At 43.5% G+C, this 25,257-nt stretch overlaps 2 protein-coding genes across 10 annotated transcripts in view; one reads left to right on the top strand and one right to left on the bottom strand.

Moving 5' to 3' along the window:
• SCYL3 (SCY1 like pseudokinase 3) overlaps positions 1–18,681 on the top strand; it is a 29,335-nt gene extending 10,654 nt beyond the window's left edge. For all 6 annotated transcript variants that reach the window (XM_032806157.2, XM_032806153.2, XM_075067941.1 and 3 more), the window contains 8 exons: positions 5,397–5,508; positions 6,394–6,471; positions 8,162–8,301; positions 9,160–9,347; positions 10,245–10,416; positions 13,275–13,433; positions 14,417–15,141; positions 18,041–18,681. In XM_032806157.2, coding sequence (XP_032662048.1) covers positions 5,397–5,508; positions 6,394–6,471; positions 8,162–8,301; positions 9,160–9,347; positions 10,245–10,416; positions 13,275–13,433; positions 14,417–15,141; positions 18,041–18,103 — 1,637 coding nt within the window. In that variant the 3' untranslated portion in view covers positions 18,104–18,681. The remainder of the gene's footprint in view (positions 1–5,396; positions 5,509–6,393; positions 6,472–8,161; positions 8,302–9,159; positions 9,348–10,244; positions 10,417–13,274; positions 13,434–14,416; positions 15,142–18,040) is intronic.
• The window catches only part of FIRRM (FIGNL1 interacting regulator of recombination and mitosis), a 34,524-nt gene continuing 27,760 nt past the window's right edge, over positions 18,494–25,257 (bottom strand). For 3 of the 4 annotated variants that reach the window (XM_075067939.1, XM_075067938.1, XM_075067940.1), the window contains 6 exons: positions 23,158–23,253; positions 22,532–22,645; positions 21,972–22,076; positions 21,497–21,577; positions 20,448–20,567; positions 18,777–19,351 (listed from right to left, as the gene is read on the bottom strand). In XM_075067939.1, coding sequence (XP_074924040.1) covers positions 19,166–19,351; positions 20,448–20,567; positions 21,497–21,577; positions 21,972–22,076; positions 22,532–22,645; positions 23,158–23,253 — 702 coding nt within the window. In that variant the 3' untranslated portion in view covers positions 18,777–19,165. Of the gene's footprint in view, positions 19,352–20,447; positions 20,568–21,496; positions 21,578–21,971; positions 22,077–22,531; positions 22,646–23,157; positions 23,254–25,257 lie in introns of all 4 variants that reach the window. The other variant, XM_032806144.2, reaches the window with a different exon arrangement.

Here is a 25,257-nt window from a genome sequence, read left to right as displayed (position 1 = left end):
ATCTTTCTCTGCTAGATTGGAGAGCCCATCATTATATATTTATTCCCCATGGGGGTACTTTATAGACTGTGATCAGGTCGCTTGTTAAATTTCTCTTTGTTAGACTCAAAGAGCTCAATCTATTTAGTTTATCACTAGAAGCAGGTCTGCCAACAGCAATTCCAGGCCCCAGGGCAGAATAGTCAATTGGATCCAGCCAGCTCAGACGCGGTCCACCTGACATTTGGGTGATGCTGCTGGCTGTGCAGGCTGGTGCCCAGCGAGCTGCTGCCAGCTGCCTGCGCTGCCACCGGTACCACCCCACGCATGCCTAGGAGCTCTGCCCTGCAATCTGCCCGGGCAATTCCACATGCCTGCCTGGCTGCTGCAGTGGTCAGGGGCCCTCGGGCCGTTTGAAATTGCCGGAGCCCATGGGCAATTGCCCTCTTTGCTACCCATCGACCCCGTTTACAGTTACATTTTGCAACCTATCAGTTAGCCAGTTTTTAATCCATGTAATGTGTGCCATGTTCATTTTAATTTCTTAATCAAAATGTCATGCATTACCAAGTCAAACCCCTTACAGAAGTCTAAGTAGATTACGTTAACTCTGTTACCTTTACCAGTCGGGCTTGTACTTTCATCAAAAAAAGATATCCAGTTTGACAGAATTTATTTTCCATAAACACATACTGGTTTGCACTGATTAACAAAGATCTAAGGAAAGGTAATGTAATCAAGTCCTGTATTAGCTGCTCCATTATCTTGCCCTGGATTGGCATCGGACTGACAGGCCTATAGTTACCTGGGTCATCCCTTTTATCCTTCTTAAAAATTGGCACAATCTTACCTTTCTTCCAGCGTGCTATAACTTCCCCGGTGCTCCAAGACTTATTGAAAAGCAATGTTAATGGTCCAGCAAGCCGCTTAGTCGGCTCTTTTTAAAACTTTTAGGAGCAAGTAATCTGGACCTCCTGATCTAAAAATGTCTAACTTTAGTAGCTTCTGTTCAGCATTCTCCAGAAATACCAGTGGAATAGAAAGAGTGTTATCACCATATGATGAAATTGTCATCTGTTTTTCCTCAAATATAGAACAGAAATACTTACTGAACACCTCTGCCTTTTCTGCATTATTACTGATAATTCTACCATTTCCATCTAGTAATGAACCAATACCATGGTCAAGGATTTTTTGTTCCTAATTAGGGTTGTTGGTTGATTGTAGTTAACGAATGCAATTAACTAAAAAAAATTAATTGCGATTAATTGCAGTTTTAATCGCATTGTTAAACAGAATACCAATTGAGATTTAATACATATTTTGGATGTTTTTCTACATTTTCAAATATATTGATTTCAGTTACTATACAAAGTATACAGTGCTCACTTTATATTATTTTTATTACAAATATTTGCACTGTAAAAATGATAAACAAAAGAAACAGTATTTGTCAATTCAGCTCATACAAGTACTGCAGTGCAATATCTTTCTCCTGAAAGTGTAACGTACAAATGTAATTTTTTTTGTTACATAACTGCACTCAAAACCAAAACAAAGCAAAGGTTTAGAGCCTATAAGTCCACTCAGTCCTACTTCTTGTTCAGCCAATCGCTTAGACAGACAAGTTTGTTTACATTTATGGGAGATGATGCTGCCCACTTCTTATTTACAATATCACCAGAAAGTGAGAACAGGCGTCTGCATGGAAATTTCATAGCCGGCGCTGCAAGTATATATGTGCCAGATATGCTAGACATTTGTATGCCCCTTCATGCTTTGGCCACCATTCCAGAAGACATGCTTCCATGCTGATGATGCTTGGTTTTTTTTTTTGTTGTTGTTTTTTTTTAAAAAAAGCATTAATTAAATTTGTGACTGAACTCCTTGGAGGAGAATTGTATGTCTGCAGCTCTATTTTTACCCACATTCTGCCATATATTTCACGTTATAATAGTCTCAGATGATGACTCAGCACATGTTCATTTTAAGAACACTTTTGCTGCAGATTTGACAAACACAAAGACAGTACCAATGTGATATTTCTAAAGATAGCTACAACACTTGACCCAAGGTTTAAGAATCTGAAGTGCCTTCCAAAATCTAAGAGGAATGTGGAGCATGTTTTCAGAAGTCTTAAAAGAGCAACACTCCAGTGTGGAAACTACAGAACCCGAACCATCAAAAAAACGAAAATCAGCCTTTTGCTGGTGGCATCTGACTCAGATGATGAAAATGAATATGGGTTGGTCCACATTGTTTTCGATTGTTATCAAGAAGCACCTGTCATCAGCATGGACATGTTCTCTGAAATAGTGGTTGAAGCCTGAAGGGACATATGATTTAGCACATCTGACATGTAAATATCTTGCAACACTGGCTACAACAGTGCCATGAAAACACCTGTTCTCGCGTTCAGTTGACGCTCTGAACAAGAGGTGGGCAGCATTATCTCTTGCAAATGTAAACAAACTTGTTTGTCTAAGTGATTGGCTGAACAAGAAGTAGGACTGAGTGGACTTGTAGCTCTAAAGTTTTACATTTTTATTTTTGAATGCGGTTTTTTTTGTACATAATTCTACATTTGTAAGTTCAACTTTCATGATAAAGAAATTACACTACAGTTCTTGTATTAGGTGAATTGAAAAATACTATTTTTTGTTTTTACAGTACAAATATTTGTAATAAAAAATAAATATAAAGTGAGCACTGTACACTTTGTATTGTGTTATAATTGAAATCAATATGTTTGAAAATGTAGAAAACATCTAAAATATTTAAATAAAATGGTATTCTATTGTTTAACAGTGTGATTAATTGCGATTAATATTTTTATTCACTTGACAGACCTATTCCCAATATAAAGGGCAGGGAGATAGCTCAGTGGTTTGAGCATTGGCCTGCTAAACCCAGGGTTGTGAGTTCAATCCTTGATGCGGCCATTTAGGGAACTAGGGTGTAAAAAAAAGGAAAGGGAGAGAAAAAAAAACAAAAACCTGTCAGGGGATTTGTCCTGCTCTGAGCAGGGAGTTGGACTAGATGATCTCCTGAGGTCCCTTCCAACCCTGATATTCTATGATTTAAATAACTGTCTTATTGTCCTTAACTGTACTGGGCATGGATTTCTCTGTGTCCCTTGGCTTCTCGTATCAGTTTTCTACAGTTCCTAACTTCTGATTTATATTCCTTACTATCAACTTCCCCTTTCCTCCATTTGTTGTATATCAATTTTTTTTTTCATTTGCCTTCACTTCCACTCTAAACCAAGTTGGATTTTTAAATAGCGTGGGACTTTTTCCTCAATTGTGGCATTTTGGCTTTTGGGGCACTTAGTAAGGTGTCCTTAAATTATTCCCAATTATCATTCGCAATTTTCTGGTAAATTCTTCCTCCCAGCTGATTTGGCTCATAATTGTTTTCAGCTTTTTGCGGTTGGTCATTGTAAAGCACCAAGTATTATTGGTCTGGATATTCTTCTTCTTGCATATTATAAATCTGAGCAAGTCATGATCACTTGTACCTACCATTAACTTTTAGTTCTGTGATCAGTTCCTCTTTATAGTTAGGATTAAGTCCAATATAGAATTCCCCCATGTTGGCAGCAACACTTTTTGAGTTAGGAAATTATAGATGAGTGTTTAGAAATCTCCAGGATGTTTTAGTCCTGGTAGCATGAGACCTCCAGCATATGTCACTCAGACTGACATCCTGTCCAGTCCCCTCTGTCCAATCACCCAGGTTTCTTTCCTACGAATTATAAACAGGTGTGTATGGAGGTGGTCATCCAGTTCCCTAGTGTGATTTGATGGTCTGTAGCAGACGTCAACTAATAATCCTATCTTGTGCTTTATCTGTTAGGACATTGATCCATAAGCATTCAATATCATTTTCTTCTGAGTTATCAATGACTTGGAAACAGGTAATGCCATTTTTGACATAAAGTGCCATGCCCCTTTCCCATTTTCCCACTCACTCCTTCCTAAATGTGTTATAATCTTTGGTTTTAACATTCCAATCATGTGACTCATCCAACCCAGTTTTAGTAATACCAATTAGATTGAATTTATGCTCATAAATGAGCAATTCCAATTCATCTTGTTTGTTACCCATGTTCCTAGCATTGGTGTATAGACAAGTCAAGAATTTCTTCTTTTCCTGTCCTTTGGTTTCTTGATTAATTTTGTTTTCAGCATCTTGATTTTGTGCTATGTGCCTGTATTGTCTTTTTTCCCCTCCCCTTTTGCTATTAGCTTAATGCTTCCTGAGTACTCCAGCCAGCCTGTCTCCAAGGAGGTTGGTCCCCCTTCTACTGAGGAGGAGGCCATCTGAGCTATACAACCCTTTCTTTCCATAGAAGATGGACCAATGTTCCACAAAACCAAAACCCTCCACTGCTTACCTAGCTTGAAGAATGAAGTTTGATATCCCTTCATTTTTATCCTAGCTACTGTAGCCATGGATGTCAAATAATCCTGAATCATATTAAACTCTTTGCCTCAAAAGTAATTATTTAGGCACAGTGGGGGTGTGAGGAAAAAATTGTCTTTAGTATTAAATTTGCTGCCTTTCGTCATTGTGAACGCCCTTGTTCTTAATAGTAAACTCTTATGTAGTGCTTATCTGTAGCTCTCAAAGCCCTTCAGAAAGGGGGTGAATATCGTTATTCCCATTATATGGATGGAGAAAACAAGGCAGACAAAACTGCAGTGACTTGACCTGGTTTCCCAGGGAGGAGTCAGTGATAGACCCAAGTGTTCTGGCTCCCTGGACAATGCTCAGTCCACTGGACCATTGTGCCTCTTATCCTATTTACGCTTTCTCACAACACAAGATCATGACTTCACTTCTCTGTAATGCTCCCTATTTTATATATCTCTGTCATGTCACCTTTTTCATCCATTTCCTGAAGAATCCATTTTTATTATCTCTTCACATGGAAGTCTGCCCATGCCTGTAATTGTCCAGCTGACTTTAATTATAATGACACCAAATAGAGCTCTTAATTGAGGTCCTGCCTGTCTTCTCTCATAGGATGTTTGTAGTTGCTGCAGTGGGAATGTGATGGGTGAGGCAAAAGGAAGCTGCTCAAAAGAACCTTCTCTTGTCCTCTTCACCAAGCTTAGGAGAAAGCGTTCCCTTTAGAACTGGCTTTTTATACATTGTATGGTCCATGCTTACTCCCTAAACTCATCAGCACTCAGTGGCTAGATGGCTCAGGTAGGGAGGAGGTTGATGGAAAATGGCCTTTCTGAAAACGGTAGAGGCTTATGACAGCTACTAATCAATAGCAGCGACTCTGGACTATTTTGCTACCCATCAGCACTTCGTAGTAAGTTTGCAGCAGAGGGAGGGGCAGTCTCTGAGTGTGGTCTGGACCCAGTGCTGGGAATGAAATCTAATGCTCGCTCTGGCTTCAGTTTCAGCAGATATTCTCTCCAGTTTTCAACAGACCTTGCACTGTACGCTGCTGAATCCAGATCCGAAATGTCGTCCACCACTGTCCAGCTTACTGTCTCATGAGTTCTTCAGGTGAGGGAATGAATGCTTTGTCTGTTTGGATATAGCTCCCTGTTCCTCACTTCTGTGTTGTTGACATAACTCATTTCATTCTGAAAGGTTGTTGGTTCTTGTTTGATGCATGAAGTGCAAACAAAATTACCAAGCTCACAGGTATGTTGTCATGTGGGATCTTTGACAAGGAGACTCCTTAAATTCAGAAGTCGTCATAACCCTTATAGCAGGCTGTTGAATTATCAGCAGGATGGTTGAAAGAGTGACACTCCTGTGCATCACAAATGTTATCTCCCCTACTTCATGCTAGGTGCTGATGGAGGGCATAGAAGACAAGGTTGTTAGAGGTACCTCTATCTTAGGTCCATCTTGACTTCCAGTCTCTACAGACCTACAGTTGCCATCACCTAAATACGCTGCTGCCTTGGGGTAGTGTTATTGGCCTGTTGTGGGAATTTCCTTTTCTCACCATAATTTGGGTAGCATGCTCAAGAGATTGCAAATGTACTATTGTTCAGTTCATACTGTATATAGCTGCATCATTCAATTCCAGTTGTAGGCCAGCAGATTGAGGAAATTACTCTGGGTTTCAGTCTAGCTTCTAATGGACAGATGTCCAAATCACATAATTGCTTTCAACGGCCTTGATAGCCTCAAGAGAGGCTAAGAATGGAATGGACCATGGAGACTGAATCCCCTTGCTAGAAATGGTTGCAATGGGGGCTGAAGCACACGCTTGCAGTGAGGAATGCAAGAGACCCAAATTATTGTTCTGATGTTCCCAGTCCAATGTCATGTGACTTGTTACTCCCCTTTCCTCCTCCATGTGCTTGATTAATGCAGGATGTGGCTTCCTTGAATCTCAAGTTCCTGATTCTTAGCGTTCTTTCTTTTTATGGCCAGGAATGATTTTCTGGAAGTTGTGAACTTTCTGAAAAGTTTAACCTTAAAGACTGAGGAGGAGAAAACTGAATTTTTCAAGTAAGTGAAAAGTTTTAAGAACTTTAACCTTTGTGGAGAGCATTTATTGCAGTGGGAGAGGGGGGGATGACTTTGTCATGTTCAAAATGGGATCTCAGCAAGACTTTAAAAGGTTTATAGCTGGGATGATACTTCCTCTATCTGTGGATCTCAGTCTCTTACACAGAACATCACCGGTATGTTCTGATTTTAATGTAATCTTATACAAACTCCAAGAAGATCCATTGTTAGTGTTGAATAGGATATACCTGCCACTACCTTTGCTGTGTGGTTTGATTCCGAAGAATTAATTTTTCTTGCAAATGGTATCTACACAATTTTCTATGTGCAGCTGATCACTATGGTTATCACTCCAAGAAAAGTAAAAACTTATGTGTAAACTAGGTGAGTAGCAAGTACTTTCATTGCCGAGATAATTGGTCCTGTTGTTCCCTGGAAATGAGCTAGAAAATTTGGACTGTGGTGGACATGGTAATCTGAAATCTCAGGTGTATTTTAGAGGTCTGATTGGATTCTCTATGGAAACTTAGGCAAAACCAAGGACAGAAGCTTTCCCTTGGGTGGTAGGCTGTGAAGAGAAACCAGGCTGTATATTGTCCACTAGCCACAATGGGAAATTTTAGTTTAGTTTGTTCAGTACAGACAAGGAGAAGCATGACTAACTTAGCAGAAAGTTTTTTATTTAGATCCCACTTGGTCTACATGGCAGAACTACGCATTTCCCCATACTGCTGCATCAGCCATGGTGTCGCTTTCAGGATATTACTATGCTGTGGTATCGTGGTGCCATCCTGTGTGGTGGTGAGGGAAGAAGGGGTGTGGTATTATGAGCTTATGTTCATTGTAATGCTGCTCATTTGATGAACTGAATCCAAGACCTTCCTCCCATAACTAAGACTTTTGGCACCACTAGAGCTTCTCAAAGATAAGGCTGTCAGAATTTTTTTATTACGGTAAAATGTATTTTTCCCTGGCCTCACTCTTGGAAACAGCTGACCTCTTTTGGCTGGAATTTTCCAAAATCCAGCGGCTTTCAGGCCTACTTTAGACATGGTAAAGAACCATTTAAAAATAATCCTGTACAGATCACTTCTGAAATACTTTTTGCCTTAGATTAAGGGAAGGTCTTCCTGAGTTAATGTCCTTCCTTGCACAGGAAGCAATGTCCTGTTGAATAAACATTCTTGTCTGTTACCGAGTGGCAAAAGGGCGACCCTTGTAATGTGTATGGAGGTTGGGATGTAAGTGCATTTTAACTCTAGGGCTTTAACACTGTGATAGTTCATGTGAGCTCCTTACTCTGAAACATTGACACAAACTGTGGTGATGGACAGTTTTATAAAAGACAGAAATATTCATAGTCTGGCTACAGAATTTGATTAGGGCTTCCTTGACTGGCTGGTGTAATCCTTGCCAGCCAGTAGCTTGGCTGTGAGGTTTCACAGGATGTATCCATTTCTTTATTATTTGTTTTGAGGTAGGGCCTATATTCCCCAATCAGTATCAGGGCTCCATTGTTGTAGACACTGTACAGACACCATGAGATAACCCATCCTGAAGAGCCCACAGTCTAAATAGAGAGGGAGGGGAAAGGGATATTTAATGGAAACTCATTCTGAAACCAAGTCGTAATCAAATGTAAGAAAATAAAAAGTTACCCTCATACTAACTCCTCTCTCTCTCAAAACAGATTCCTGATGGATAAAGTGGCCTGTTTGTCAGAGAAGCTGATAGCTTCACGGCTGGTGCCTCTCTTACTTAATCAGCTTGTGTTTGCTGAGCCAGTAGCTGTCAAGAGTTTCCTTCCACATCTGCTAGGTCCAAAGAAAGGTGACTTGAATATTCTCTCTTCAGAGCAAACACTTCCTCATTTGGAGTGAAATCAGAGGGGTTAGTTAATTTGAACAGAGGTTTTAATAGCGGTGTTGGCTTAAGCCAAGCAAGTACTATAAGGTAAAGTACCAACAATTCTGTTATTCCAGATACAGAATAATGGGAGTACCCCCGTCCACCAAACTTTCCATTGTTCCTTTGTCACATGCCTCCTACATTTGCTGAAAAGGGGATTAGCAATTGTCTGGCCTTCTTCCATGCTGTTATAAATGGCCCTCCCCAGGACTGTGGAGCAAGGGGCATTTCTTAGAGCAGCAGCTGCGTATACCTCCCCTCCTCTCCCCTCCCCTGCCCTAGCATTCTTGCAGATAACAAGGCTGCCCCCTAGCTTGAGGTGTGGGAAGGCAACAGGTTACTCTGCCACCTCGCTGGCATGGGGCAACTTCTTTCTCCCCAGGAGGCATTCACTCTCCCTCCTTTCCCCTGCTGGAGTGCGCTGTCTCTTTCTCTCGCTCAGTAGTTCCTCTGCCCTTTCTTTGGTCCCTCTCCTTCACAGTTTTGCCTAAGCAGCCACAGGGACTTGTGTGCCCTTAGCTGCCCAGAGGGGCTACTGTCAAGCAATACAAATCATTCCTGCCCCACCCTTCTGATGTCCTGAACATGCTAGATCTGCAGCACTCCTGGCTCCTGCTGACCAAGAGAGCATGGCATTAGGACTACAATTCAAACCGGGCTCCTCAGTGACAGACCTAAGCCCATAGGCCGCTGGCTGTGGTGGCTGAGAGTAGCGTTAAGTTGCAGCGAGTTGTCTCTGGTCTGGGAGGTAGCCTGTCCCATGTTCCAACTCTTCCCTAGATAAAATTGGTGAAAGTGAGACCACCTGCCTGCTGTCACCAGCCCTCTTCCAGACGCACGTCACCCCTGTGTTGCTGAAGATGTTTGAGGTCCACGAAGAGCATGTGCGAGTGGTGCTGCTGTCTCACATTGACGCCTATGCGGAACTGTTCACACAGGACGAGTTGAGAAACATCATATTGCCACAGGTTAATGATGAGGCAGACAACGGGACTGGACATGGCGTCTCAAGAGTGTGGGGATTCTGCTGCTGGGATGGCCCCTCTTGCTTATTATACATAAAGATCTCCTAGTCCTGGCAAGAGTGAAGCACAGTGCAGGCAAATTGTGTAAGCTTTCCCCAAACACCCAACTCTGCCAAATGCATCTCAGCCCTGACATGCAGCTCCCTTTGCTTATTCCAGGCCTGGCACCCATGCACCTCCTCGCAGCTCAGTCAGTTCACCTCCATTCTGAGCTAGAGCCTTCCTTGCTAACCCAGTACTGCCCCCTCACCCTATCTACGCCAGGGTACCTCAGTCCTGATTTGGAGCTCCCCTTGATATTCCAGCCCTGCCCCCTAGCCCTAGCTATGCCAGTGTTCCTGAAATATATAGATATTCCAGTGCTAGGATACCCTTCCTTCCTCCCCTCCCACAACTCATACACATCATGCTTGACTTATGACCTCTCACTTAGTGACAATACACTGCCTCTCCATCCTATGCCACTCCAATATCTCAGTTGTGGGAGTCTTTTGAGCAGAGGTGACTGATCATTCTGAATTGTGCCAAATTATTTGCAAAGTGGTCCAGTGTTCACAAGGAGCTAGTATGGGTGACCCTTTTTAACTGGTTACATGAATCAGGCTTTGAACCCTATTAAGAAGTAAGGCTACTTTCCTACCCAGGGAAGTGATATACATATTGAATTTTGTTTGTCAGAGAGAAGATGACACTAATAGTGAGTTTCGTAAGTGGTTATCCACATGATTGTCTAGATGAAAGAACAGCAGAAACATGCTGTAAACATCTTTAATGGAAGAGCTAAAGAAAGAGCTGCTCAGATTCTTTGCTGTTTCTGATAGCTTTCTGGTCTTGCCCTAGGTGCTACTGGGCCTTCGAGATTCCAGTGACTCTATTGTTGCGATAACACTGCATGGCTTAGCGGTTCTGGTCTCTCTGCTTGGACCTGAAGTGGTTGTGGGGGGTGGAAGAACTAAGATTTTCAAACGCTCCGCACCGAGTTTCACTAAAACTACGGACCTTTCGCCAGCAGGTATGTAAATGCAAAAAGAGTTTGAGATTGCAGCACAGTGAGATTGATTTGTGCTGTCCAATCTTGCCTGTGCTGTTTGGACAGGGACTCTAGGGAGAGTCCCTCATGTGGCTAAGCTGTTAAGTGAAGGCCTCTTATCCTCAGCAGTGAAAAAATGATCTGTAAAGACAGACCTGGGGTAACGTATTTAGCAACAGATTGTTCCTGCCACAAGCTGCTCCAGTGAGATGTAGAGGAATAAACCACCAGGGACAAAGGCACTGTTGAAAGACCACACTGGGAACAGCCATATATAAACAAAACCACAACTTTCCATTTTGTTAAAGGGACACAGCAAGGAGTATTAGTATTGTAACCAATCCTTCCTAAATAGTTAAAATTTCAATCAGTTCTATGACTTTTAGTTCAACATGGTATTAAATAGAGCAGTGGACTTTGTGTCTGGCATCTTGTGACATTTTAACTGTTTGTGACCGATCTGTTTCCCCCTTGATGGGGGGGGAGAAAAAGCAGAAGCTAATTGGTTTTGTCTTGATGTTAGCTGTAGGCTTTGTCTATACCTGTATTGCAGCCTTGCATAGTTACATTAACACAACCCCTCCGGCAGTAGGCAGTGTAGGCAGTTTACAGTAGCACAATTTACACTGGTGCAGCTTACCTGGCTTGGAAACGGGTAAGTCATGTGACACCCTAGCACCTCAATATTCACCAATGTCATGTAATTAGGGTATGTTTTGTACAAAGTGTGTCTTGTGAGGTATCATTCTAAAAGCCTTGATCTGCTAGACAGCAATATCTCGTTGGATTGTATGTGCTATCGTCATATGTCAGGTTATGAAGTTTGGCTATGTAGGTGGTGTTGAAACACGTTGTGAGGTTGAAAACACCCACAAGCAGCCTTTCAGGTACAACAGTAAAAAGGCCAAACAATGTTAATGGCTCATTGAGAAAATTCACACAAGCACAAGGATTACCCCAGGAACTGTACAATAGAAACCTCTCAGAGATAGCACTATACAATGGGAACTGCTTGACCCAAGTCACAGCAAAGGAGCTTTCCAGCAAGTGGGAAGAAGATATAAAAGGGGGACAATGATATCATGATGGTACCTCACTCCCCCTACAACAACACATCTGGAAACTCCAAAGGGGCAAGGACTGAACTGGGGGAAATGATGGTCCCAGGCTACAGGGATTTTTAGTCTGTGTCTGAAAACCTGAGAAAACCAAAGATGCTTGTGCCTTAAGAATCTGCCAGCCTGTTTATCACTCAGGGTGAGAATTTGCTAATTCATATCCTACCTATTTAGTGTGTTAAGCTCAGTTTGCAGTTTTGTTTATTTACTAAGGTAATCTGCTTTGATCTGTTTGCAATCACTGAAAATCTATCTTTTGTAGTTAATAAACTTGTTTCGTTTGGTATAAAACCAGTGTGTGTGGAAATTGTAACTTGGGGGAGAAAGCTGTTGCATGTGTCTCTCTATATTGAGGGAGGGGGGTGAATTTTATGAGCTTACGCTGTACAGTTGCTTGTGCAGCGTAAGACAGTATAATTTTGGGTTTGTACTCCAGAGGGGGGTGCATGCCTTTGCAACTGGGAGGTGCCTTACCTGAGCCTTCCCATGCAAGGCTGATCTGAAGCTGCAGCTGGGTGTGTCCCTATCTGTATGCTGATGAAAGAGCAAGGTTGGAGAGCTTGGCAACTTATCACAGCACCACAGTTTGAAAGGGAGCCCAGGCTGGTGAGTCAGGCAGGCTCAGTGGTACCCCAGTTCCAAGTGGCCCCCCGGAAGGAACCAATCAAAGCCACACTGATACAAACCACCCTATACTGGTGTAAAGTGTGTTACATTAGGGGACTGCATTTGTGCAGATACACAAAGTGACAGAAATCACAGTATGGTGCTCTGTCCACCTTGAGTGGTGCCTGGACCTCAAACAGAAGTTGTTTGAGCCTCCTACATCCTTGGCAAATAGACCTGGCTCTTCTACCTCAGGCAGAAGAGACTCCAGATTTTAAGATCTAGAGGTCCAAGGTCCAGTCCCTGCTGCTGCTGATCCAGTCAGGGTTTAGTGTTACACAGGCAATGCCATAGTGACTGGCTTCATTTGCACCAGTGCCGGCTGCCTGTTGCTGTGTGCTGAAACACCTCAATCAGCTGGTTCCTGTACTGAACAGCAGACTGGTTTACGTCACAGCCTATGAGAGTTTGTTTTGCATGTGTATGGCAGGGAAAGAGGAGCCAAGGGAGGAGATAACATGAGAATCCCTGTGGAACCTTGTGACTGACTGTGACCTGCAGAGCAGAAACTTGTATTGGGGAGACAGATGGTTGAACAAACACTGTTTGCCATCTTAGATGCATGATAATAGGATGTGAATGGGGCTCATATTAATTTCACTTCATTAAAGTGCAGTGATGGCTGCTGCGTTCACCCAGGGGTCTGCAAAGCACCCAGACCTCAAATGTAGAGCACAAGTACATTTTGCCAATTCAAAGGCTGCCTTAGCAAGTTGCCAGGAATCTGCAGACCCAGCAAATTGCAGAAAATGGAGTAGATTGTGGGTGAATTAGAGGTGCAGGCCATGACTACCACAAGCATGTGCTTGCAAGTTTCCATCTTGATCCAGTGTGGTTTGAATCCCTTTGGATCACTTCATGCTGGGCCAGTGGTCTCCATGAGTCAGATCTCCGTGCTGCAGATGAAGGTGGCTTGTGTTTACACAATGCTGTGGGCCATCTTGGGTTTCATCCTAGCAATTGAATGTAATGAAGATCTCTGTTGTGCCTTTGTTCTGAGCAGAGCAGCAGCTATTGAGTGAGTGTCCTTTGTGTTTTTGCTTTGTATCCCTGCAGACTCCCCAACTCACATTAGCAACCAGAGAAGTCAGCTCTCCCAGCCCCTGCAGAACAACTCTTCCAGTGTGTTCCCCAAGTGCCGCGTTGCTGGAAACATGTCTCTCAGCAGCGAGAAACATGTGCCAAGAAAAGATTCTCAGGTGGCCTTAAAGACAGGTAAACCTCCAGAGCTTTCTTACTGGAGCTGTCCTTGCTACTAAACACTAATGAAGAATATCCTTTTTGGTGGTAGCACAACAGCGCTGCCTCCTGCTGATTTGAAATAGCTACAGAGGTGCCATTTTCAGTTGAGTGACTCACTGCCATATGTACCTGACAGGTAGAGGAGCCAGGAAATGTGGGGAGTGGAGAACATAACACAGTGTTTAGGAGAACAGTTTGTATGTTTAACCTTTGGAAAGCTAAGTACTGGAGAGGGGTTCTCAGTGCTTGATTTGCATGGGGATGGATGGAAGATAATTGGGAAGACTGAAGTAAACAATGACACTGCTGGCAATCTGAGCAACATAGATATGTACCCATAATGGCGTGTTTGTTTGCCTTTGCACCCTGGCCCTTTTACCACAGAGATTTCCTATGTGCCCTGACCTTCCCTCCCATAGCTAGGTAGGAGAGCAGCTCCAGCAATGAGCTGAAGGCTGTCATGACTCACTAGCTAGTTGCACTTGGCACCATTCGTGCACTTGCTGCTCCCCTGTCTTCAGCAAGCTGATCCAAAATGTCCATCTGTGTTTCAGTTCTCCTTTGCCTTTGTCCAGTAGCAACTTAGCAGGCCCTGGGCACTTGCTGGTCAGATCTTCCAAGCTTAGTAACCCTCCCACTGTAGGCAGGAAGCTGGTCACTGCTTCTGAGGCAGAGGCATTTCTGCCCTGCTTTCCCTTCTCCTTTAGCAGCACTTTGAAGCATCAGTATAGATCACTGGTGGAGAAAAGGCATTGGGCCATGTGGAGCATTGTTCTGATCTAGTGTGGCTGCTCCTGAGCAGGCTATTTTCAGGCCAGCTGGCTGGTGTGGTGTTTCCTTATTGACAGACTTAGGCATTGTGGGAGTTCTAGGTATAATTTACATTCCCAGTTTTATGGGAAAGGCACACTTTAGCACCATCCAAAACAGGTGTGTAATTCCTGTGTCTTCCACAGTTGAACAAGACCCTCAGCTATCCCTGAATGGAGATCCTGCTGCGATGAATACTGTGGGAAGCAGCAGGAGCCCTTTGAATCCTTCTGAAAAGCCAGCAGAGGAATGGCCAGACTGGACCGAGTCTGAAGAGCCTGAGACTCAGAAAACTGTGAACATACAGCTCCGGCCTATGGAGCCACAAGGCAGCACTGAGCCCTATGTTGTTGTTCATAATGTGGACAAGGAACCCTCGGACAACTTTGAGCCCAGCAGTCCTGCTCCTGAACTGTTCTCAGGAAACAGCCTCAGTGTTACGAGAGCTGATGGAGTCCAAGTGCAGAGGCCACTCTCTGGTGCCCTTCAGCTGAGCAGAGAATCCAAAAGCTTCAAACCCAGTCCTCCCCCAATGTCCAGCCCTGCGAATTGCTGGAGCAATGACAGCTGGGACCACCCAGACCAGCTGAGAGAAACAGCATTCCTGGAAAAGTCTCCCAAGTCTCCATGGGAGTCTGGCTTAGGAGAAGAGTTCACGATCCAAGTGAAGAGGAAACCAGTGCGAGATCCTGAGTTGGACTGGTTTGCTGACATGACCCCAGATATTAAACCATCTGCAGCTTTCCTGATTTTACCTGAAGTGAGGACAGACTCGGTTGTTCTTAGTCACTTAAGTGCAGTTTCCAGTGGAGAGGATACCTCCCAGATAGTGCAGTTTTCATCCAAATTTGCAGCAGCTGAAGTCACTGAGGTGAGAATACAGGGGGGTTGGGGGGGATTATATTGAGTGATGTGGCAAATTGTAGAAGGCAAAATCCATTTCAAGGGATGCAAAATGCAAGCAGGTACTGCACAAACCTGCCACTATGCCTCAGTCCTTAGCAGCAGGGTGTCATCTGTGCAGTGCTGGCACAGTGCATGCTGCCTCAGCAGCTTCATCTAGACAGTGGATAACATGGGGGAGAGGAAGGCATCTTTGCAGGTGGGGAAACAGGTGGACATCAGTTGACTGCTGTAGAGGTGCTGAATGATGCATCTTATCAGGCACTATGTCAGTTTGATCAGCTCTTGTAGCTGCAGATATGATAAGAGGCATGTGAAACTGATTAGTACAGTTTGGGTGAACCTCTGGCCTTTAAAACAAATAGGCACAGTGGCTTGAGGACTAGGAAGAGGATATAAACTTTTCCTTCTAGTTCTTGAGCTCAGATCCAGATAGAGGCTGTTCAGTGGCCTGTGTGAAATATGATTGTCCTAGCCCAGCTTCTAGTAGACAGATACCTTCAACACAAGTGTGAACTTGTAGATTCAGTGGAGTGGCCAAAGATTTGAAGAAGTTGGGAGTCTAAATTCCACTCTCAGCTGTAGCACATTGTGGGGTACAGCATGAACTGCATGGCATTAAATGGGATGTTTTGGTTCTGGGACTCTTTCATTAGTTCTGTAATCCCTTTTAAAAGATAAACCTACTATAAAGTAGGAGGGGCAGGGTGTCTATGCAGCTTGCAAACGAACTCGTTTTAAATGGTTTGTACGATCTGAAAAGAAGAAAGAAACAGCTCGTTCACAATAGCCAGTGGTGCTAGAAACCTGTGTATTCTCTGTAGGGAGTGGTAGAGCGGTGTGTAATCCTGCTTTCTGTCGTCATGTGTCTGTATAATGTACCAGACAGATCAAAACAGTCCTAGGCTGCTTATTGAACTGGGCACATGACTTGGACGTTCTGCTGGACTGTCACAGGGTCCAAGGACTGCTGCTGTGTTCTGCAGCAGTGAGGGACAGAGTTATGGCTCTGCATGTGGAACAATCTGCTTATCTGACTGAGTCCTGGGCTTTGGGTGCTCCTAAGAAGGGTAGAAGCAGGAAAGGCTGTTCTCCCTCCTCAAACAGCCTGTCTCTGAAATGGAACAGGGTGACCTGTCACAGCTGAGGGGGGCTGAGGCTGCCTTGCAGGAAAAAGCACAATCACTGCCAGTGCTAGCAGGAAAGGGAACATCCCCTATTTGCCACCAGAGTATGGAGAAAGGGGGGTGTATAGAGACACCTTCCTCCTCAGCCCTTTGGAAGGGAGGAGCCCTCACCTCCCTTAGAGATAACAGTTCCTGTGTTAATAGCATGTGTTCCTCTGCTGTGTGATATGGCTAAGAACAGGGGGACTGCTGCTGTTACCCCACCTTGGTGCCATCATACTTTACTCCTATTTGCGAGTCACAGCAGGGACTGACTGGTTTTAAACCATTGTTTGACTGCAAAACACCTGACTCTCCTAGCTGTGTTAAATAATTGGTCAGTGCTAGCTTAATGCACACCACCTTTGGAAACCATTGCTATCTAATGTACTGATATGGCCCTGATCATACTATCTGAGCACCTAATGCATTTATCTGCACAACACTCTGGGAGGTAGGGAAGTGTTATCAGATAGAGGTTAGTGACTTGCCCGGTCCCATGCAGGGAGTTGATGCTGGGTCTCCTGTGTCTCAGGCCAGTGAGTGGCTGAACTGCTGTGGTCCGAAATGATTGCAGCACAAGGATTTTATTTTAGTCTGGGGGTGGGGAAAACAGTCTAAAAGCTGACCTAACTAGGACAGGGAGAACAGGCTTCACAGAGAGGCTATTTTGATCATAGTGCAGAGCTCCATGGTGGCTCCTCACAAAACTGCAGGAAGGGATGTATTTATGAGCCAGGCCTCACTGTAGCATGTAAGTTCCTACCTCTGGGTGGGAGAGTTCAGGTTCTTAGAAATGATGCACAGAACCTCTCTGCAAAGCTGTTTTACCAGAGCTTTCCAAGGGTGATTGAAACCTCACCCAAAGTGATTTTAAAGCAGCTGCTGTTTTAACTGCCTACCAACAGCTCCTCCTTAATGCAGTGTTTCAAGTGCTTTGTTTGAACTGTTCTGGGAGGAAGAGATGGCTTGTTTCTAAAAATAGCACATATTTGCTTATTTTCTGGTACCACAGGGAGTAAATTATTAGAAGTGGGACAGCTGAGCTCTGCTCAGAAAATTGTCACAACAAGTACCAGTGGGTGCTCAGCGCAGGCAAAGCACAGACAGGTCTGGTCACCCCTTTTTATTTTCAGCCCCAGTAATATTTTATTTAGGTCACTTACTGCTTCATCTACTATGTCTATGGGCTCTTCTAAAATGGAATACGATGTGTATATAAAGATTTAATGGGGGGATGCTGGACTTAGAACTGCCAGGGGTTTTGGGTGAGAGCTGGTGCTAGTCCAGCAAACATGACACTCTTGTTGAGTCTACTGAGGTGGTTTCTAGTACTAGTGGCCTTGGGGCAAGGACTGTGTGTGTGTGTGTGTCTCTCTCACCCCCTTAGCAGGCCCTCAAGAAGGGGTGCATGGCATTACAGCACATTCATTTTGCTGCTGCTCCAGCCAGTAACCGACCAGCTGTGCACTTTACTCAAAGGCCAGAGGATTACCAAAAACCTGGGTCAGGGAGGTAGAACTCCAACAACTCTCAGCCAGCTGTGAACCACACAGGAATTCCCCCAGAAGCAGGGGGCCCCACTGATGTCTAGCTAGTTCTCAGGGGTTGGGTTAATGTATCTATTTTACATGGCTGGGTGTAACTCTGCATGACGGTCAGCTGGTGTGTTCTTACTGACACAGTTTGTAATTATTCTAGGCTGAAACTGCAGGCTGGGGTGAAGAGGAAGAGGTGAACTGGGAAGATGACACTAACTGGTGATGGATGGGGAAAACACAAGGGCAGTCTATGGCCTATTGCTTCCAGGATGTGTTAGATTATTACCTCACCAACACTATTTTACCAGGAAGGCAGGCGCTTGCCCCTGCAGTCAGCGAGAGCCCAATGCAGCCTATCTTCCTGTACCAGGATGCTCCTTTTCCAGCCTGTACTGAAGCCATATGTACAAGTGAGGTGCATAGCCCTGGCGAGTGGAAATTGGAACAGCTTGAATGGTTTGTGTGGTGGAGCTGAAAGCATGATTTATACTCTTGTTTCAGGAATCATCACTGCTCTGGAAAACTCTTGAAAATTGCATTAGTTCAGATAAAAAGAAATGGCACAAACGTTAATAAAATTTATTAGAAAAATAAGCCAGAGTGGAGGGGCTCCTTAACTTTTTAGACTGTACAGTTTACTCTGATGACCTATTTATTGCTGTTCTACCAGAATGAATGGCTGGGTGGGTGCAGTGTGCTAGGAGACCATTAAAGGAAAGAGTATTTAACACACAGTGTATCATAGCTCTAAATTCACTGTGCTCTTTAACCTGACCAATAAAGATTATTTTCAGAAGATCAGTACAGTGTCTGAGTGGAACAGAGCAGCTCAGGTGCCTGTCTTCTCCCTGAGAGACTAGAGCCTTGCTTTTTAAAATACACTCAAACTTCACAAATTCATTGTTACCAATTTAATACAAAAGTGTCTGTCTCTGTAGATGTAACAGGGACAATTATGGTCCATTTTCTCTTACAAAAGATTCAAATACCTTACTACACAATCCTAAGCTTTCCCTGGTCCACGTTAGAGCAGCACATGGAATCAGTTGGAAGGGTTAAGATGTTGAATTTAACTAACTCTTTTGGAAGACAGGCCTTCTGCCTTAAAAGTTAACACATTCAGGTACATTAAACAAAGTTGTATTTACAGTGGGTGAATCAAAATCAGGGTGTTTGTTTTGTAGAAGGGTATCACTGGTAACTCCCCTTATTTTCAGTTTGTTCATTTTCCAGCTGTGATCTCCCCAGTGTTAAACCAGTACTGAGCTGTTCAGTGTCTAACACCTTACCGTACAGCGTTTCTTAAGATGGCTACTGCCGTCTGTAGAGCCTCTAATTTCACTGCAAGCCAAGCAGGAGATGGGCTTTTCTGCAGCAGCAGTTTCACAGCTTCCAGCGCACTCTCTGCAGCATCTATAGCAGACTTGTACTGCTCCTCACAGGGTGAGTGACAAGCTCTCTTTGCTAAGGGCTGCAGATTAAAATGTGAGCTGTTAAACCTCTACTATTTACTTACAATCCCACTGATACAGGCCACATCCTCAACTTCTTAGATGAAAAATAACCAGGCCCTGTAGTCACACACACAAGCCCCTTCAGCTGGGATGTTTCATGTAGGTTTCACCTCTGAGGCTCCTACCTCTCTGTTTAAAGTCAGTGCTTAAAGCTGTGGGAATTTCTCCTAACCAAGTTTTATATGTCTCACTTACTGGTTCAATATAAAGTGCAGTATCCCAATTAACACAGGCATGGAGGCTCCTGACTTTTGGACAGAGTTCCTTTCAGTGTCATAAGGCTGAGGGCCAACAGGTTCCCATTTAAATGCTCCTCCCTGAGTGAGTACAAGGCAATAGGGTACATCTGAACACCCCATCCGTCCCCCCCAGTAACAACTGGGGAGAAGGGAGAGAAATGAAATCACATAGCCCTGACTTATGCCAGTCTAACAGGTGTTAATCAGCTAGGAACAAAAGAACTAGTCTTGAATGTGCCTGAAGTATTGTATTAAGGGGTTAGCAGCTATCCTGTAATCAAAGCAGCCAGTACAACTGTTACAGGATGGAATGTGCTGCACTGAGCTCAGCCATTTATGGGGAGCCTCGCTGTATTCAGCATTAGGGAGTGCTCTGCCCAGCTCAACAGATGGGTTTGTTTCTCATCCCTGCCACTGACAGCCTTGTATTGTCAAGAAATTGAAAGTCACATTAACACCCCCTTAACCTTTCCAAAACTGGCCTGTTGTCCGATGCTTGGAACCTGAGGGCTAGCAGAAATTCCAGGGGTTGGACAGGACTACCAGAGGCAGGCCAGGACTCCTGACTGGCACAGCTTTTCCGAGCTCCCTCTGTCAGTCCAGAAAGAGGATAGAGGCTGTGGCAGTTGCAAGGGCAGTACAGAGCCCAGCACTGAAGTGCAGCAGGTGGGTGAGAGCAAGACCCTGTCAGCTCAGGAGGATGTGCCTTCTTCACAGCAAGTGCCAGGAGGAGGACAGCGCCATTCCCCATGGATGAGGGCACAGCTAAGGACTAATACAAACCTAGTCCAGCTGCTTTCAAAGAGACACCTACCTCGGATGGAGAATGGGGCTCAGCATTAATTTTCATTTTAAGCAAGTGCACACTGCAGACAGCCTTTTCCTGTTTCATTCGTTCTGCCCTTGCTTCTGCTGTCTCCTCTTCCTGCCTTGCCTGAGGGAAAAGCCACAGCAGAGGTAACTAAGCAAACCCAAACACAGCAGCATTTCCAGCCTCTAAGACTCCACCCCTTGAGTATTACACTCTGGCAATGAAAATACTCTTTAATGTAATCTGTTTATTTTCTAAACTGCAGTTCTTCAGCAAGGCTTTAACCAGCAAACGTATGGCGCTAGGCTGGGAGAACAGCTCAGTCTGATGTTGGCTACAGCAGCTCTGCTGGAGCATCATTTCATGTCTGACATCTGCAGGTAGCAGTTGCTTTGCTGCCTCTCCCCTATGCAGTACAATGGGCAAAAACTCCTGTGCTGTCCCCTCTGAAGTGCTGCTGGCCAGTGGAAAGCTGGCACAGAAAAGGGGGCAAGGGTTGTTAACAGCAGAGACAACTCTTCACCTTTTAATGGTCATGGGTTCAGTGCATTTACTAGTCCTCTTCTAGGAAGTACAAAATACTCTTCCATTAGTTTTTTCTCAAAACTCTCTGTGGAGGCTTCTGTCTGAAGAAAATCAATGCACTTGCTAGTCACTTATTTTCAGTTAGGTGCCCATTTTAATTGGTACACAAAAAAAATGACACATGGGAGCTAAAACTGCTTTGAACACAAGTGAGCTGCAATCTTTCATCTCACTAATGGATGCCTCTTCACCTACCCGAAGCAGCAGCCAATTTAGTTGCCTTGTACTCAGGAAGGGAATAGTAGGGGATGTTAACAAATCAGAGCTGAGGTGCACTGGGAAAGTTTGTGGTGGAAACTTGCACAGCATTTGCCATCACTGTTCCTCATTCTAGCCAACTTTAGCAGGCATGAAAAGGCTCAAAAAAACAATGAGATTCCAGTTATAGAGCAGTCGTGTCAGTTTACTGTGGGCAAGAGCCCCTCTTCTATCAAGGAAGACAACAGTAAAATAATTCAATAAGATACCTTGGCCAGAAAGCAAACAACTTTGTTTTTAATTTCTTCAGAATTAAGGCACTGTGGAACTACATCTTCATGCCTTGTCGCCTGTCAAAGTTTTTGAGCAAGAAAAAGTTGGTTAGTGGATTAATGTTCAATGCAGTCATAATAAAGATGAAACATTGAGCATCTACAAAACAATCTGGAAAATATTCTGTGTTAAGAGGATTGGGGGCGGGGGGGCATATTTAAAACAATACTGGAAATCTGTTGTTCTTTCATTTCTGCTTCATTGGGCCACTGTATTTCTCTTGCATTTTGTTAATGCTTTTATTTTCGTGCAATAGCATATGGAATACTGAGGTCAGTTTCAAGCACTTTGCTCCAGGATAGATACTGACAAAGTGGAGAGAGTTCAGAGAAGAGCAACAAAAATTAAGATGCTAGAGGAACTAACATACAAGGAAATATTAACAGAGCTAATATGTGGTGTCAGTCTTACCTCTGCAAACTGAGTGAATGCCTCCAGTGCATGTTGGTAGATCAGCCAAGTCTTGTCAGCCAACAGAGAAGCAAAGAGATATGACAGCTTGGGTATAACTTGCCCCTGAAAGGGGAGCGCACACTAGTCAGATTTTTGTGGCAAGCTAATCAGCATATCCTGCCCTCCTGATTCATCATTAAAGAAATATTCCAGTCAGAAGCCTAGAGTCTACAGGTTGAGAAAGTCTGCAACAGCCTTGGCTGGCAAAAAACATAGTAAGAAAGAACATGTACACAAAACCCATTCCTTCCCATCTGGAGCTCAGACATCAGCCCTTCTATCCAGCTCCTGGAAAACAATATACAAATGAATGCACCCAGCATCCTACAGGCAATGGGAGTAACAGAAACAGTCTCACTGGAATATAAAACTGCCATAGAAGTATTATGGCCTGGTTTGAAAATCAATGTCTCCAAGAACCACTGTCCAGTGGCACTGTACTATATATTCCATGAACACAACCCATTAATAATATATACAAATGGCTCAGGGCAAAATGTTGCCTCCAGTGCATTTACCTGGATTTCTTGTGGCATAAACAGTTTCCCCATAGAAGAGAGCAGATCCAGTGTTGCCAAGCGAACATGATCTGGGGGATCCAACTCAAAGAGGGAAGCCTGCATTGCAAACACCTGCAGGAAAATAGATCTGGATGAAGCCCCTTCAAATAAGAAACAAATAAGACAAAAAACTCTGTTCAACTGGCGATTGCAATGACCATCAAGTCTGAGTTCACTCAAATCTAGAGAGTTAGATCAGGACAACAGCTGCATCAATGGAACAAAAGCAAGTATCCTGGAGCTTTTCAAAATGTTACCCCCACCCCCACCCCTCAAAAAATGGAATCCTTACATAAAAACCCAAAATGCATTTGAAAGAGAAACATACATCATACGCCATCACTGTCCTAAACCCAGGGGAAAAAATGAGACACAGAGTCCCAAAAGTGATGTGAACCAATGTGTAGCAAACACTATAGCAAAGCCATCAAAACAGTGTAGGAAGGAATCAAAATAAAGTTAAGAACTCTTCATTCTTGCTAAGTGGTAGAAATCAGGCCATGAAACAACTCACTAGATGTGATCTCATTTAATAACAAAGATCCAGATCCATGAGGTAGATTGCCCAAAAAGATGTTTCTTACCTGAGTTATCAGTTGAGGGTCTAATTTTTGGATGAAAAATTCCAGCAGTGGAAGGAGCAAGCAAAGTGTCTGCTGGAGGCATGGCTGACTTGAGACCTGCACCAAATCAGAAGAGTATATTTAGCATCATAGCACTTCTGTTTACAAGGCAATTTAACTGGTTTATAAAAAGCATGAGACTGCAAATATTGTGCCCAAAGTATTTAACTTCAGACAAATACAGTACAATCACAGATACAATTCCCATGAGATGCAGTGAGGAAGCCTAGAAGTCTAAATACTAAGGGGGGCAAACTAGAGTGCCTGGTGTTAAGTGAGGATATTGATATATTAGATTTTGTAGACTTGGTAATACCAGGGTACAAAATACATAGGAATGATAGAGTAGGTCGTGCTAGTGAGGGAGTGACATTATATTGAAAAACACAGAGTCAAATGAAGTAAAAGTCTTAAATTAATCAAATTATACCATAGAATCTCTATGGATAGAAATTCCATGCTTGAACAACAAGAGTATAGCAGTAGGAAAGTACTATCAACCATCGGACCAGGATGGTGACAGTGACTGTGAAATGTTCAGGACAACTGGGCTCAAAGGCAGAAAATGTAATAATAATGGAAGATTTCAACTATGCTCATACTGACTGAGTGCATGTCACCTCAGGACAAGATGCAGAGATCAAATTTCTAGACACCAACAATGACTGCTTCACGGAGCAGCTAGTCCTGGAACCCGCAAGAGGAGAGACAATTCTGATTTAGTCCTAAGTGGAGCACAGGATCTGGTCCAAGAGGTGAATATAGCTGAACCGCTTAGTAATAGTGACCATAATGTAATTAAATTTATCATCTTTGTAAGATGGAAGATACCAATGAAACTCGCCTCAGTAGCATTTAACTTCAAAATGGAGAGATATACAAAAATGACAAAGCTAGTTAAATTAAAATTAAAAGGAAGAGTCAGAAGGGTGAAATGGCTGCAAACTGTATGGAGACTATTTAAAAACATAGTAATAGAGGCTCAAACTAACTGTATACCCCATATTAAAAAACAGTAGACGGAACCAAAAAAAATGCCAGCATTGGTAAATAGCAGAGTAAAAGAGGCAGTTAGAGACAAAAAACCATTCTTTAAAAATTGGAAGTCAAATCCTACTGAGGAAAATAGAAAGATGCATAAACTCTGGCAAGTCCAGTGTAAAAGTATAACTGGGTTAAAAAAAGAATTAGCTAAGTTCCTGCAGGATAGGTCCATTGATGGACCCAATGTGCTAGGTGTCCCTAAACCTCCAACTGCCAGAAGCTACAACTGGATGACAGGATGGATCACTCGATAATTTCCCTGTTCTGTTCGTTCTCTCTGAAACAAATGGCTCTGACCACTGTCAGAAGACTGATACTGGGTGAGATGGATCATTGGTCTGATCCAGTATGGCAGCTCTTATGCTCATGATAATCAAAGAGAAGGAAAAAAGAATTGTTTAGGATGGTTACATATTACAGGATACTCTACTCGTGATATTTTTATTAAAAATCGATGGCATCTGTATCCCGCCCCTCTCACAGAAACCAAACAGGTAAGATGTGTCCCAACCTATTTTCTCCATAACCATTTGGCAAATAGTTATTCTCCCCCACCCCCAAATCTGAGCACAAACCATGACGACTCCCCTGACTGCACCTTCAAAAGCAGCCAGATACACTGTTCATAGGAAATGTTGGTTAGGTAACCTTCTATTGCAGATCAATAGGAGGCCCTGGGTTTTGGTGTGCTACTCCAGATGGCAATGGTTTTCATTCTGGCTCTGTGGATGAGGGGAAAGCAGTGGATGAGTTATTCCTTGACTTTAGTAAAGCTTTTGATATGGTCTCCCACTGTATTCTTGCCGGCAAGTTAAAGAAGTATGGGCTTGATGAATGGACTAAAAGGTGGATAGAAAGCTGGCTAGATAGTAGGGCTTAAAGGGTAGTGATCAATGGCTCCATGTCTAGTTGGCAGCCAGTATCAAGCGGAGTGTCCCAAGGGTCAGTCCTTGGGCCAGTTTTGTTCAATATCTTCATTAATGATCTGGAGGATGGCGTGGACTGCACTCTCAGCCC

This window comes from Chelonoidis abingdonii, chromosome 7 (assembly GCF_003597395.2).
Source record: "Chelonoidis abingdonii isolate Lonesome George chromosome 7, CheloAbing_2.0, whole genome shotgun sequence".
Lineage (NCBI taxonomy): Eukaryota > Metazoa > Chordata > Testudines > Testudinidae > Chelonoidis > Chelonoidis abingdonii.
Note: the sequence above shows the minus strand (reverse complement) of the source record. Positions and strands in the feature narration are given on the sequence as shown.